Source organism: Enoplosus armatus, chromosome 2 (assembly GCF_043641665.1).
Source record: "Enoplosus armatus isolate fEnoArm2 chromosome 2, fEnoArm2.hap1, whole genome shotgun sequence".
NCBI classification, from domain to species: domain Eukaryota; kingdom Metazoa; phylum Chordata; class Actinopteri; order Centrarchiformes; family Enoplosidae; genus Enoplosus; species Enoplosus armatus.
In genome coordinates, this window is record NC_092181.1 from 12,173,463 (window position 1) to 12,189,736 (window position 16,274).

The 16,274-nt window shown below is 41.3% G+C and overlaps 1 protein-coding gene across 1 annotated transcript in view; it reads right to left on the bottom strand.

Annotated features, from left to right (window-relative positions):
* The window catches only part of LOC139290223 (alpha-1,6-mannosylglycoprotein 6-beta-N-acetylglucosaminyltransferase B-like), a 102,133-nt gene that overhangs the window by 32,696 nt on the left and 53,163 nt on the right, over positions 1 to 16,274 (bottom strand). Inside the window, exon 8 of the mRNA XM_070911930.1 lies at positions 10,747 to 10,916. Within this exon, the coding sequence (XP_070768031.1) occupies positions 10,747 to 10,916 (170 nt within the window). The remainder of the gene's footprint in view (positions 1 to 10,746; positions 10,917 to 16,274) is intronic.

Sequence of the window (16,274 nt, forward strand, 5' to 3'; positions counted from 1 at the left end):
CGCTCTCTTTTCAATGAGAGTGGAGATAACAAGGGCTCTGATATAACTAACAAGCACTGTCAGGTTAGCTGAAGGAAAATGTGGATAATAAGAGGTTTCTGACCTCATTTTTTTTAGCAGTGCTTGGCATGGACATGATGAATTGGTTCAGGTTTTTTTTGTTGATAAAATTAAATATTCTAATGGGTAGATAAAGAAAAGAGAGTCGACACTGACCTGGTACACAGATAAAGATGTTATGCTCATAATTAATCACTGATAAAAGTCCAAATAAAACAATTTGTGGGAGAACAAGAAGCCAGAATGTGAGAACACTATGTACTGAATATGGTCTTCTACCAAGTGTTCAGTTTTACGATGCACATAATTGATGATGTAAGTATTGATATATTCCTTTAATGCATGACTGCATACTTTCCAATATAAAAATTGATGATGATGATGTGCTTGCTCTGCAGGTGCAGCACACTAATTTATCAGTAGTGGTCATGCACCATTGCACTGAGAACAAATTAAGAACCATTATGAGGTTCATAATATTTCAAGCCAGGGCTCATTATTTCTTTTAACCAAAGAATGAATTTAGTTCTTTCACCCTAAACCTACAGTATCTGTGATGTTTTACCAGATTATTCACTAAACTCAGACACATAACGACCTTGTTAGGTAAAAAAACAAAAACAAAGTGTCCTTTGTTAGTTGTTTTCTACTTTGAAGAAGAACAACAATCGTAGCCTAATATAATAATAGTTTACTGAGGGGATGAGGGCTGTAATGGGTCAAACAGACAGAGTATTTAAGGAAAATCCAGACGTTTGTCCAGTGTTACTACATGAGATTACACTTCCTCCAACTTCTCCTATCAGTCCTTTTCCCTATTTCCTTTTGTCTCTGCCTTAGGCAACTACTCATGAGAAATAAAGCTCGGTGAGGGAAAGGAGGTTGATGAATGACTGATAGCGCTGGTTTTACTGGAGCTTGGCTCAATGTGTACCCAGGCCTTGGAGTCTATTCAGTGCTAGAACTCCCCTCCCCTGCTCCCATTCCCCAGTAAGAGGAGATTGAAAAGCCCTCAGCGCCTGAGTCTAGGATGACGAAACACACACACTCCCATGCAACACACACACACACACACACACACACACACACACACACACACCTTGTCTCTCACACGTCCCCTTGCTGCACCTGTCTAGCTTTTCTTTTTCTTTCACTTTATTCAGCCAGAGCCAACTGTTTTGGCCCGGCAGCCGGTAGAGGCTGACCTCCCTTAGCCTTTCGTCACGTACTCAGACAACTGAGGCCGTATAAAGACCAAGATGGAAACTGCCTTTACTCTCCACTCTACCCCTCTCTCTTGGTCAATCACTGTTTTTCTTGTACACACTAGACAAAATGACTTAATGCTCCAAAATGGATTACAAAGAAACCTGTTTCTCCACACGGACAATAGACCTTTTTTATGGCATGACAAGTTGGTTATAGCTGGAAAAGCACAAGTGCATTTTATTTAGAAATATCAGGCCACATTTATACTTGTAATTTCTTGCATCTTGTATCTGGATAAAATCCAGATGTGATTTATACACTTCCATTCACACCTAGCCACAAACGAGTGTAAGCCAGATCCCATATGTGATTGCATCCATCTTGGTTTTCCTGGGCTACATGCAAATCAGGGTTGGCACCACTCCAGTCCAGAGGGTGGTGGTAATGCACCTGAAGATGATAACAGACAAAATGCCAGAAGAATAATAATGTACGCACTTTAGCAGTTACAACAATTAACAGCTAGCTGGAAAACAACTATCCATAAAAAACACATGGATGAATCACATGTAGGGACTATGAGGGAGACAAAAGTTTTATTGTCTTCACATGTTCTCATCTCACCTCTCTCTCACTCACAAGGTTTTATTCATGTTATAAAACTGCCCCCATGTTAAAGGGAGAAAAAGAATAAAAGATTATATATTCCAGCATACACAGACACACTCATGTAAGTACACCCAGGATTGTGCTAAATCAGCTAAAGAACCATAAGCAGCAGCTTGTCCTATTTGTATTTCAGAGTCCCAGTTGTGTCACACAGACCAATTAGAGGTAATGTCATGCGGAGATGTGAGTCAAAGCAACACCAGTAACGAAAGACAAAGTCACCCATGGGCCACAACTGTTTTTTCCCTCAGTTCAAATCTAAGACATGGGATAAGGGAAGTCATTACCGAGTGTGTGCTGCTGTGGTGTTTGTGTGTCTGTGAGGGGTTGGGAGTATGGGTAGGGGTGATGAAATGCTGTAAAAAAATCTGGGAAGTTGCTAACAAGCACATTGATTTGAGCTTAGAGGGGAACAGAGACACAAAGAGAGAGGGAGCCAGACTGATGGAGAAAGAAAGAGAAAGAAACGGAGAGGCAAAGAGAGGAGAGGAGCTTGTGGTTTGTTTCTGCTAACTCAGACACTTTAAGCAGACAAAATGATGCAGACTGAGCATACTACTCATTTGCACGCTCCATTTTTTAACAAAGAGATGAGCTGACGCTCTTACTCACATACCCAACACACACACACACACACACACACACACACACACAAACAGCCCCCACAACTGATTAATGTTAATGTGCTACCGTTTCTCTTAAGAAAGGAGCTATCTCACAAGTCTCTTTAGGAGTTTCACACACCTCAGCAGGTTCTCTTGAATAAAGAGATCGGATACACACTCCCTTCATAACTCAAAGTTTGGATATTTTTAATAGGAGATGCTTCTCCCCCCACTTACAGCCAAGTGAATAATAATGTTTCGAGTCAGCTGCTTTACAAGTTGTTTCCCCCTAAACCTTCATAGTTGTTCACTTGCATAACAAAGTCAGAAGGAACAGAAAAGTATTAGAAAATAAGAGAAAGCAGCGATGTGAGGAAAGTGAGAGCAGCCTAATTGCCAGGGAGAAGGAGGGAAAGCAAGATCTGGGTTTTATAGAGGTTATGTGTGCATGTGTGTACCGTATGTGTGTGTGTTCTTATCTGCTTGGGGCAAGTATAATAAGGCAGCTCGTAGCCAGCATGAGCGAGGGCAGGAGGTGAACTGGGGTCACTGACTCCACTCTCTCTACAGGCTTCACTTTAATGATGGTGGAAGGTGAGAAAGTTAAGTTGATGGGGGGTGATGGGGGTGGGCTTGCTGCGGTAGTTGGTTTTACACGGTGTTCGGGCATACACGATTACATTTCTTTCCCACCGCCCCCGCCATAGTTTTGCTTTTTTTATAGAAATAAAATTAATTTAGTTCATTTATGCATATCAGCGCCCACAAACAAAAAAAAGTGTGCTATCAATACTTAGTCGGACGATGGATGCTACAATTATAATTTGAAAATGTCTGCTCTGCATAGCATCAGCAGCAGAGGCGCAGCACAGAGTAGCAGGAGTTAGATTTCACTTATCATGTGACGAGAGTAGAGTTGTCCGACAAGACGATGGCAGAGCATTTACCTTTAGAGATAAAAGTAAGTGCTCTACAGATGTCGAGCGTCATCAATTAATATATTTTCGGTGGAAACATTTCCTCACTGTGGCATCCCTACATGGATGGAGAAGAGACACAAAGAGACAGCAGGAGGGTTTATGAGGAACAGAGTCACACAGACTGAGACTTTGACTTTACAGAAAAACAGAAACATCTCAGAGCAAAAAGTAGTGAACACAGCAACTCCCACAACCACTCACACATTCACATCCACTCGCTTATTCTGCATATTGCATTAGTAATATTTCTGAGAGGAAATACATGTTTTCCTCTAACTACAATGTCCTTGACTTGGCACTTTCAGGTCTGTCTGCGGCTGCCACTCAACAAGGTCAGAGCACATTTAGTTCACTTATGTCGAGAAACAGATTAAAGCAAGAGACCAAAAGCAACAGGAGAAGAAAACAGAAAAGAGAAGGAAGAAACAGATTAAAATAAGGTGACAGCTGAAACACAGTGATGGTCAAACTAGAGATCGCACAAGACAGGGAGAAAAACAAGTGTGCAACTGAGAGAATCTGAAGACCAATCCAATTTTATAAGGCATTACGTAACCTCAGTGGATAGCTCTTTTTGCATTAATCTCTTGGGTTATGCAAGCCGTTTCTGGGCCAAAGCACTAGACTTATAGCAATGAGCTTATGAAGCAAACTAGCTTTAGTTCTTTTACAGCATGCTGTCATTGCTGTAGTAGTACATGCACACATGTGGATTCTCAAACACATGGAGCCTTTTCCTGTACAGCGCTCCCTCTCACACCACACACACATACACACAACAGCTCCACTGAACTGGCTTAAGGCCCAAAGGTAACACCTTGCCCTGCTTTACAACTAGACACCAGAACCTCAACAGATTTATGGATCACCTGTGCAAAAGATACAAAAGTCAGACTTCCTTGACCAGCAGACTTTGTACACACAACTGAGATTGAGGCTGATATTCCTGGGGTGGAGTGAGCATGTATGAAGTAGGAAAGAAGGAGGAGAGGTTTAAAAACAAAACAAAAAAACAGAACAAAAAAATCCGACAATATGTCAGTGTGAAGGGTAAACCTTAATCATTATGCTAGATAAAACAGATGCCTGTTCACCCGCTTACGCTTACTGCGAGAAAGAGCTTAAAGCAACCAGGGGATTTAAATCTGGGAAACACAGACTGGCACTGATTGAGATTCCTCTTGTTATGTGAATGGCTGACTTCAGTAGTTTGACTGGCAAAAGGAGAAGGTAGGGAGGAGAGGCGCGATATACGGCAGCTGAACTACAATTACGTGAACTTTTAAGAGGTTTTACGGCACAGATGAAACTAAAAGTGCAAACGATTTTGTGAACATATGGTCCTTATAGGCACCTGTTAAGTGCTAGTGAGAGTGGTGTAAAAACTGATCTCGGTCACTACCAGGAACTAAACCATTATCTTGTCCCCTGGTGACCCAGACATGTCTGACACATTAACTTTCATGATGAAACACATGATTAGGAGAAAAGGAGCAGTAACTCATAACAGTAACAGTAACTCATAATGATATCATTAAGTTACATTAACTCATAACAGCAACTACAGGTGTTAAAAGACTCTGAGGTGCAGGGGCAGAATAAGACCGGGGCACCTCGATTGAGCACAGGGTTATGTTTAAGTGTCAGGTTAGTCTTATAGTTCATGTTTAGGGTTCATTTTTGCCCCAATGTCACACCAAGCACTTGAGCAGCTGGTGCCCCAGGAAGGTGGACCAGAGGGGCTCTTGGGCTGACCAAATGAGTGCTCCAAGTACGCATCAAGGGCCCACTGAAGGGCACTTTTGGGGGCCAGTTGGACCAACTAGATAAGCACATCGGCTCCCAAGTGCCCTTGTAGTGTGACATTAGGATCATAACCATGGAATTGTCAAATAAATGCAGACATATCCTGTTTGAACAGGCACTCTTCTTCTGCCTTCAAATGTAGCTTCTATGCTGCTTTTCTCTCTAATCACCACAGCAGCATGTTCATCAGATGTAAATGAGCTTATAGAGTTTGAGGCAAATTAATAGAAAAGAAAAGGCAAGTTCAACTGGTCATATGCATCAGCAGTGCATACATTGACTCTGTAATGTTATTGTGACTATTATGCAAAGTGAATCGATCTTTGTAGTCTTTGCTTATGTACTGCTACAGTATAAATGTGTTTTTATGTGATTTGGAGAGATGTGAAAATCTAAAATACAGCTCTGCAACTATTCAAACTAGTCATTCTGCTTCCATTGATACTTACAGTACTGTACAATATTACTTTTTCTTTTTACATACATAAATACTGTGTTTGTGCGTGTTACATGTGATTAGGAGGAGACACGAGATACAGTAAATGGGCGCAAAACCTTTACCTTTAAAAAACATAAAGCATTTGAGTCTTAAGAAACGGTACTAGACTGAATGATGTTAAGATGAATATTTCTGTAGTAAAAGACCACCAGAACTAAAAACCCCCTCACACATCTGAGTGGAAGGTTAGCACGATTGTGCAATCCTCTTGGAGGCCTTGCATCTGTCCAGTCACACTCCAGTCCAGTCCAATTATCAGCACATCACAGGGACAAAATAGATTTTATACTTTTGGTTTCCCCACTTCCTCGCTCCCCTTTACTGTATTGGAGGTGTTGATTTACTGTTACTTTGAGTCTCTCCACCTCCAACCTCAAAAGGCCCGGAGTCTAATCTCCATGGCAACTGAGACATTATCTGCAGTGGGGATGAGATTGTGAAATGTGGCACCTGAAGTTAGAGGAAGAGATGGAGAAGGAGGGCAGGTCACAGTGAGCACGGGAAGAGTCTGGACATTTAAAGAGCTTCAGGTGGGTTTAAAATTGGTAATCAGGACAAAATCCACAAAATCCGCTAAAAACATAGCGACTCTAAGGAATAAAATTATAAAAGCAAAAATCCATTTGCCACAAATGCTCAAATAGAATATTGTTTGTTTACCATAATCATATGAAAAAGTATTCAACTGAAAGTACACAAAACATGACAAAAGTCTTACAAGAAGTAACAAACGAGCAGCTCTGACAGAGTATGCAGGCCTTTTAATTCAGTCCAGGTCTTGATTTGTCTTTTTCATCTTGCTTTTCACAAATTATCTTTGTCAACTGTCCCATAATGACAGCTTTACTGCCTTTGAGTTACTCTGGGTCGTCATTATGTAAAGGCCAACATACACTGGTGGTGTATGACGCACAGCAAAACCCCCATGTCTGTTGTTTTCTACATAAGCCCCCACACTGTCCGCACCACATGTGATGCTCAAGAAATTATATGCAATTACATCACATTTATTCCCTGGAACTTCATGTCCAGGCTGCTGTACTATACATTGACTACCTCTCCAGTCCATGTGGCGTGTCCAGTGTGTGCTGGGGCCATACACCACAAAAGGCCCCTTTTTTAATCCATGCCAGATTCTTTCTATATGTCTCCTTACAGTAGTGATCAGGCATAAAGGTGCTGACCATCGACCTTCACGTTGACTGCAGCAGCTCTCAGTGATCTGGACCCTTAAGTCTGTGATATAGAGCAGGCTTTTCTCCCCCTCACACTAATACATCTCAGGTGCCTTGCCAGTCTAATTGGCACCAAATTCAGCTTCATTTCCATTGTGCTACTCAGTTAGTCCACACTGTGAGGAATGCACACTCAGCAGAGATGTGGAGATGCACAAATCTGTATTGAATTGACTCAGGTTTGTGTGCTGTTGTGTGTGGGCAAAGTAAAATGTCTGCTTTGTGCAGAAATGAAGGACAGCTGAAGATCCGAAAAACAAAAGGGAGGACATTTATCAGTGGGCCTACAAAAAAAAAAATTAAATGCAAAGAACCATTATTTGCATATTTGAATAACAAGAGTCCCCGCCCCAACTCCATAGATGCCAGCTCAGCACTTAGCTGTACTCCCCTTTCTTCCCTCTTCTCCCCTTCAGGCTTCTCCACACACGTATTCCCATCAGAGCATCCACCCGCACAGTAACAGCTTTGAGATATGTCTCCACTGTGTCACAGAAAAGGGAGATTATAAGTGAACGATTCCTTGAATTATTACAATCACATTAATATAAAATGAGCACAAAAACAGAAATCTTTTATCACCAACTTTAGAGTTCAGTTCAGTTCCGTTTTTATCTATATAAGTATATTGCATCCCGAGTTAAATCAATAGAAGTTGTTTTTGTCCACATACTCTGGTTTATGTTCACTCAGCTGTCTGTGGGCCACAATATATTAGAGTCTCTATGTGCTCTGACCATGTATCTCTAGAGAATTCTCTGTCCAGCTGCCTGACCGTACAGCTGATTGGAGACTACAAATCAGGTTGTATGTTATATACAGTATACAGTAAGACCAAATCATCCCCTCAGTGGCCAATTACAGCTACCCTCTGCTTCCTCCTCAGCCCATTACAACTCTCAGATGTGGACACACACACACACACACACACACACACACACACAATGTGGAGTTGGAGTGGAGTTGAGGAATTGTGGAGGTGGGTGGACCCTGGCCACTTTCTAGTCAGTGCTGACCAAAGAAAAGTGCAGTCCAAAGTCCAAATCTGTGTTTGGACTCAACTTCCACTAGGCAGCCTCTTTGGGGCAATTGCTGTCCGTCTGCCTGGTTTTGGATCGGTCGGCCTGCCCGTCCAGATTGTCTGTCTGTCTGTCTGGTTTGTTTATCTATCCATCTGTTTGTCTTTAAGGGAAAAAAAATGTTCAAAATGTCTCACATTCTGTCTTTGGAAGCACATTACTGGGGACAGGAGGAACAAAGGACGAAGTGCAGTATGTCTACAAAAATGGACAATATTGGGAACAAGTAAAAGAAAGAAGTAGATGAAGAAACCACTTTGAAACTACACTAGACTGTTGTAAGAGACAGTAGTAGAGAAGTCTGAATTTCAACTGATATAGATCTGCAGTGTACAACTTAGAAGTGTCAGACGTTTTGAAGGACATTGTTTATCTGTCAGTACGCCTCTTTACTTCCATCACACCAGCAGACAATTCTCTGACTTGGTACCACAATAAATCAACAGGGGAAACTGTGTGGAAATACTGTATTCCATGAAATTTCACAAATGCGTTTGTTGATTTGCATCTGAGTGATATTTTGTGTGAAATGTTGATTATAAGCTACTCAAGGTGTTATCACTATGGCTTCCTCCTTTCTTGTCTGTTTACTGACAAAAAGCGATGACTGCATTTGCATGACATGGTGTGAATATGCACAAAGCCAACGTGTGAGAGTACAGAGAGACACACAAAACACAAGAATGCTCAAATTATTTCAGTCTTTCACAAATAACGTTTTACCCCGTGTATTTAACAGTGCCAACAAAAATCAATAGTCATGCTTTTCAAATGATGAATCACTGTGTAGTTGTGTGTAGTTTTCTAAACATTATGATGAGCCAAAGATCAATAAAGACATTAACAGATTTGCGGGGGAACATGAGAGACATAGGAAAAGGAGAACATACAACGATTTTTATAGTACAACTCCATGACAGCCAAACTGCATTATAACCTTAGTTCAACCTTAACTCTCAATCTTCTTTTGTCTTACTGAAGGCAGGGACCAAGGGAAATGAAAGGTGTGAGAAAAAAAAAATGACACCAACAAAAAAAGTGATTGGACACACTGCATAACCCTTCTATGTTCCACTTTCCTGCTACAAACCATGTGGAAAGATTGACATCAGGAGGCAAAGTTGATGTGCTGTTTCTCACACCAGTGTTTCTGAAAGGACTAAGCTCGGAGCTCAGTTTGAAGAAAGATTAGACTGCTTCCTCGAGTAATCCAAAGCCATTCCATGTGGGCAAGGTGAACAAAATAATTCTTCATGTTGGTGTGTCAGATTATGCTGCACAGCCGCCTAAAAAAAACAACTAAATCACAGCCCAGGTTGTGAGAAAGACCAATTTTAAAATGGGGGTCCCAAGACACCATGGTGACACGCACGCAGTAAAAACGACCCTGCCATCCATTTCAAGTCTGACAACTGAACTCAGTCTTGTGGATGTCCCTGCCATCTCTAAACTCATTTTTTTTAGTATAAAATTCCTCTAGAATTTCAGACTCTCTCCTGCTCCCTGCAGAGGTGTTATATGTCTACAAAATGACTGCCAAAGGCTGGGGGTCAATACAATACTTCTTCCATGATTTGTGAGAGTTGTCGCAGGCAGTGCACAGTGTAAAAGAGTACAGCGGGGTCTCTGTAGACATCATTATATTGATCTATACTCTATACTTCTGTCATCGCAGTGATCAACGATGGCAGAAAGACAAAGACTATTGGCCCAATCAAGGCTGAACAAAGACGTCACCCGTCTACAGTATGATTCAGTTGTCTTCTCAAACTCATACCTATTCATAATTCTACTGTTCAACAGTAGCCATCCATCTTCGTGGGAGCTTGACAACCTGTGTGATTTATTCAGTCTCGGCCATGAAGTAGATATTGCATAGACTGGACAGAACAAGCCTGAGGGATCTCTCCCAATAGGGTAGATTTACATCCATCCACCCGTCTGTGTGTGTGTGTGTGTGTGTGTGTGTGTGTGTGTGTGTATTGGCTCTACAGCTGTATCCGTCAGCAGAAACATGTAAGCGTGCTGACGCAGGGGATAAAAAGACACACACCAACGCAGTCGCACTGACAGGAAGCGGCGAGTGCGTCGATATGGGATCAATACAGGGACAAATAAATCAACAGGACCTCAGGGCCCTCATACCTAATCTTTGGGTTAAGTGGGAACAGGGTGTAATTAGAGTACAAAGCTCTCTTACACATTTTGAATACAGTATGTGTACTGTATACTAACAGCCTTGACCCTGCCAATCAATAACTTTCTCTTTTAAAAGTAAACATGTACAGTATATATGAATGGATAATCCCTGTATGGATGTAATGTAGCTAGTTAACTGAAGGAAAGTCACCTACTGGCTTCACTTGGTCAGATTGAGGTTTATTTTTCAGCAGTGGCAGTAACTTATTGATCTCTGCAGCTACTGTAGGTTCTAGTCAAACTAGGTACATTTACAGTTTGGTCTTTTCTGCAGAGAAGCAAACACTGGTTCAGAGAAGGGGCGATATCATGGGAATGATATAGAGATATAGAGTTGATTTGATGAATGAGAAATGGGGTTAACATGTACATTATCGTTTGCTCAAAACCAACTCAGTAACTCACCCCTGCAGCTCCTTGACAGACATGGAGATCTTGAGGTTATGTCCCAAAACATGGAGGGCAGTGAGGATGTCCGCCCACTGGACCATCTCTCCCAGGGGACCCCCCTTCAGCACTTTGGGGCTGAAAACATCTCCAGACTCCTCTGTTAGGAAGCCTACGTGGACCAGGATCTGAAGGAGGACAGGGACACATTGTGGCAGAGAGTTAAAATATATGATAAAATAAATGTTTTACCTTTACCTTGCCTTCATTTTTCTGCCAAATAAGTTTGGCAAACCTGTGGGTTTGCTTAAAACTTTTATTTTATTTTAATTAACTTTACGAGCACAATGTAATTATTACTGATGGAAACTATGATCAAAACGAGTGGTAATAAACTGAAATTATCCCTCAATGCAGAAAAGTTCAACAGTCACTCACGAGAAAAGGCATGAATACATTTCTGAGGAACTTCTTCATTTAATAAACCATTTACTAACATTGACAAAACTTCTCCCAATACAACTATTGCTGTTAAGAAGGCCTTTCTTAACTCTGTTACATCAGTTTCGCACTTTAAAGTGGCAGCTCTCAACTCATAGTTTAGATGTCCTGATTAAAATACCGAAAGTAGCAATAACTCTGTTTAAAAAGCATGTACCATAATAAACATCTATTACAATAGCATACTTTATAGACAATATGTCTGGATGGAGGTGCAGTAATTTCAACACACAATGTATAATGTGTATATTAAAAAGCACATTTAATTTAATCTACTTTACATTATATTGTTTATATATATGTGTGCGTACTGCATAAAGTTAAGCTCCTTGAAAGTTAAGCTTCCGCAGTGAAAACTGTTTTAATGAGTTTGAGGATTAGAATCATTAGAATTTCAGACTCTTCCAAAAGAAAATTATGGAAACTGAAAAGTAATTCTTTGAAATCCCCAACGAATTATCCCCTCATGCTCCAATGGAATAGCACGCACATGTTGAAATCCGTCATTATGGACTTTACTGTCCAACTCATTGCATATGCACCGTATGTCTATACAGATAACTGCTGTTACTAATTCTCAAGCACCCGATGGGAAAATCCTCTTTGTTTTAAAACGTCATATAGCACATGTAAAGGAATTATCACAGTTTATATGTTGCACTATTATACAACTTTGCACCTATAGGCTACAGTCCTGTCATGCATGTCCATCGAGCTGATGCATAATTAGTGCAACCCACTGAGAAATGAAGCAACATGTTGCCTTTCACAGCGGATTACACACAGCCATGTCCAAACGTTGCTCTGCTGAGTAATCCTGATTAACTAACGCAGCATGAACACCTCCATGCAACATACATAATGAGCTTAAGGCCAGCTGTGCGGAGTTTGCCAGAAAGTTTTGACGGTGATTGCTTACTATGTCTCTCTCTCTCTCTCTCTCTCTCTCTCTCTCAGCTTGTATGTAAGTGCATGTGCGTCCTGTGTCTGTACCTCCACATCTTTGAACTGTAGCGGTAATGATTAAAAGCTTCCAAGAGCTTTTCAGACGCATGCTGCAATGCACTCTCTTCTTACTCTCTTCCCCTCTCCATCATGACACATTAGCTACAATGCACTAATGTACACATACTGCTGCTACACATCACACAATTCATGATCCAGGAAAAGATTATGTTTGAATAGCAGAAAGAGATAAAAACTGCAGTCTGGATATCTCTTATTTAACTATTAAAAATAAATAAATAAATAAATAAATACATATATATATGTATATATATATACATATATGTATATATATATATATACACACACATATATAGTGATGAAAGGTTCTTTTGTATTATAGCTGTATACATCCAGTACAACTGCTAAAGTCATTCAGCAGATGTCCTTAAAGTTAACATGTGCATAATGTGTGTAAAACATTTGACAATGGTGTGTATGCAGCAGAGTCAAGCTCTAGTGACACTCCAGCTGGCGTGAAAAATCCCCTGATTTAATAAGCCTGCTCTATTAACTTCTGCTTCATAAAAAAAGATAAGTGAAATTTAATTACAGTTTGGGTGGCAGATGGTAAGAGTGAGAATTCATGGCGCCAATATTATTCACTCTCTTGGCTTGGTGGGGGCTGTGGTGGTGTATCACACAAACACTGGCAACCATGCAAAAATGGAGACAGAACGAGCTGAATTTCACACACTGGCAGCAGCAGCAGCAGCAGCAGCAGCAGCAGCACAGTAACACTGCAAAATAAATATGAGAAATGTCACACAGTGGCAGCAGAGCTGAATAACTGTGGATTGGATTCTATAAAACTGGCATCCACACACAAATGCAACGTTAATAGGGGGAGAGGTAAGGGTGCTTCAGAAAACCTGGCAACTTGCACCCATGATCTAGACTGCTGAGGAGAGATTTCACTTTCTCTCTAAAAGGCAGCATTTATCTCCATTTGCAAATGTTAATTCCTCTGTATGGGAACATAATTTGAGTGGAGTTCATTGAAACATATCAGAGCAATGCTGGGGAAGTAACCTTTATATCACAGAAAAGGAATCAATAGCTCGAACAGAGAGGAGAGAGAAACTAGAGTGGGTGGTTTGCACTGCGTTTTACTGTGCAGATCGCCGGCACACACTCTCACCGCCAACACAATGTCGCATATTTGCTCACATGCTCACTTTAAAATGAAGACGAACGGGTGGAAAAGCCACACAATGGGAAGTCAACATCAGAGGGTGTATCTCTGAAGCTAAAGCAGTACTTCCTCATAAACTCCTGCATCATGGCCAGCTGCCTCCCTCAGGAATCTGATCACACACGAGAGAGTGGAGCTCTTTATACAGTGGACTTATGGTACTCCCAGATGGTGTGTGTCTGAGTGTGTGTGTGTGTGTATGTGTGTCTGTGCTGATGGGTTTTGAATTTTGTTGGGGTATTTTTTGTTTTGTTTGTTTGCGTGCATTTGTCTCACACTGACATACATCAATGAACTCTGCGTGCGTGGATGTTTGTGTGTGGATGCTCGCTCATTCGCCGTGAGCTCGGGGGATTCTCAAAAGGATCTAAAGCGACTCTCTACTGTTAACGTCCCGTGGGGATCGAACACAAAGACCTGCCAAACCCGCTGAGACAGAGACAGAGAGGTACAATAACAACGCACTCATGCTCAAATCTCTCGCTCACCTTTACTACGCCCTGTTTGTTCACGCTCCACCCCTCTCACAAAACTTTTATGCCACATATCAAGATCTTTTCCCAACATCGTCCCTGTTCTGAATGTTGTTTCAGAAAGGAGATCTATTGCCTGTCTATCATTCATGTGCAAATGTTAGGAAAGTTTTATGTAATATGAGTGAGTGTCTAAGTAAAATCCTTGGAAAGACCTTGGTGCGTACATATGAGAGCAGGAGAGTAGAAGTGATTCTCAAGTATGTGGTACCACTCCATTGCTCTGCTCTGCTCTACTCATCACTAACAGGCTAACGACAGGAGAATGCTAATGCTTGTTTCAGCATCTGTTAGCGTTAGACTTCGCATGTGTGTTTGAGTGAGTGTGTGTGACCCTGTTCACTCATGCACTGTGGCCCTTATGAAGGTCACAGCTGTCCGATGGAAGGCCACGGGTGGCACCACAAGCTGGCACTGCCAACCATCACTACTCTACCCTTAATTTCACCTTCTCCCTCATCCTCCTATTACCCTTCTTCAGACTACTTTACCCACTTTCTTTCTCCTCACGTCTTTCCTCCTTGTTGTCATATTCCTCCAGCCTGCCTCCCACTCCCGCCTCCTCACTCCTTCCATATCCCATTAGTCTCCTACACTGTCTGCACTTCATCAGTCAGAGGTCAATTAACTCTCGAGAGGGCAGACACAGAGAGAAGAGAAATTAACAGTTTGGCATATGCTGACAAACACACTAAATGTGCATGCTCAACGCAAACCAAGTAGGCACAGATGCACGCAAAGTCACATGCTGAGACACTTAAACTAACACCAGACAGGCAGTGAATGCACCGTAGCAGGATAAGGTCAGTGTCTTTGAATCTGTAGCATCGCCTCTTAAAAACGATTACACTATTATTATTATGCCAGCTGAATATGTCTCCTTTGATGTCTACAAAAAAGAGAACAGCAATTTGTTATACACAAAATGTTCCATCGGCTACGTTATAATGGCTGAATGGGTTGACCCAGGCTTTTGCTTAAGTTTGATAACGGCACCAAAAAAAAAAGAAAAGAGTTCTCTCAAATGTATAACTCCTTTGAAAGTGAAGTGCAGCAAAAGGTTGATTTTATTCTTTCTGAACTCCACAAGCAGTGAGGAAATAGGCAAATTAGTCACAAAATAAAAGAGATTTCCTAGAATATCGAAGGCTTGTATTTTATCAGTCACTGCAGCACTCTAAAAAATCTCTCGAACATCTATCTCTCAAATATATTTCACTGAAGGAAATACTGAAATCTCTTCTGCTGTGACTCTCAAGTAAAAAAAAGGAAAAAGAAATCCTTCAGAATTACATTTCTCAAGCCTCCACAGCCACTCTCATGCACACTCACACACACACCTCCCCACTTCCTTCTGTCCGCTGCTGACAGTTCAGAATCATCTTGCCTTTTCTCTCATTTTCCTCTCCCTCTCGATCCTTTTTCCCTCCATACTTGCCTCTCTGCTTTGCTAATTTATTCTTTTTCTGAGTAAACATCCACTCTGATTACAATCAAAGAGAAAGCCAAACAAGGAAACAAATCTGAATCAACAGAGCCCCATTGGAACTGCAAAGACTGCACACTCAAGCAGAATGCTAAAATTGCTATTGGAAAGCGAAGATTTTGTCAAAGACAAAGGTTAGGTGAGTGCAAGGCCGTAGTCCATTCACATCAGACAATGTTTTTTTTTCGAGGTCAGACTTAATTAAAATCAAACAGTGTTCTCCTTCTCAATGTTAAAGTGAGTACTTATTTTAAAGTTTAAATGAAAACAAATCTTCCTGTGAGGGAGGAGGGTAACAGTCAAAAATGGTAAACAGACTGAGTGTTAATTCTAAAATAAAATGTATGAGATTCTGCCTTTGGCTTTTATCGCAATGATATCCAATTAGCAGTCATGCACACACACACACACACACACGCACACACACACACACACACACACACACACACACACACACACACACACACACACACACACACACAGACCCAAACAGACAGACGCAGAGTACATTTTTACGTCTGTTTCTAATTATTGTGATAAACAGCTTTTGACAGCCAAGTCTAACTCTTACAAACACCAGGACATCTGCTGTTAAGATAGCAGCAGCACGGTGTAAGGCATTTAGGCTGTTCAAACAGCCATCGGAGCCATGATAGAGGATACCAAATCCCCTCAGTGCACGGCAAGAAAGGAGAACATCAATCTCAGTGACAGAGGACTATTTCCCCCCTTGTTAACTTATTTTGGAGAGAGATGGGGGCAGGGAGAAACATTTTGGAGAGAAGAAGCAGAATGTGTGCTCAATCTGCCTTCTCACATCAACTCA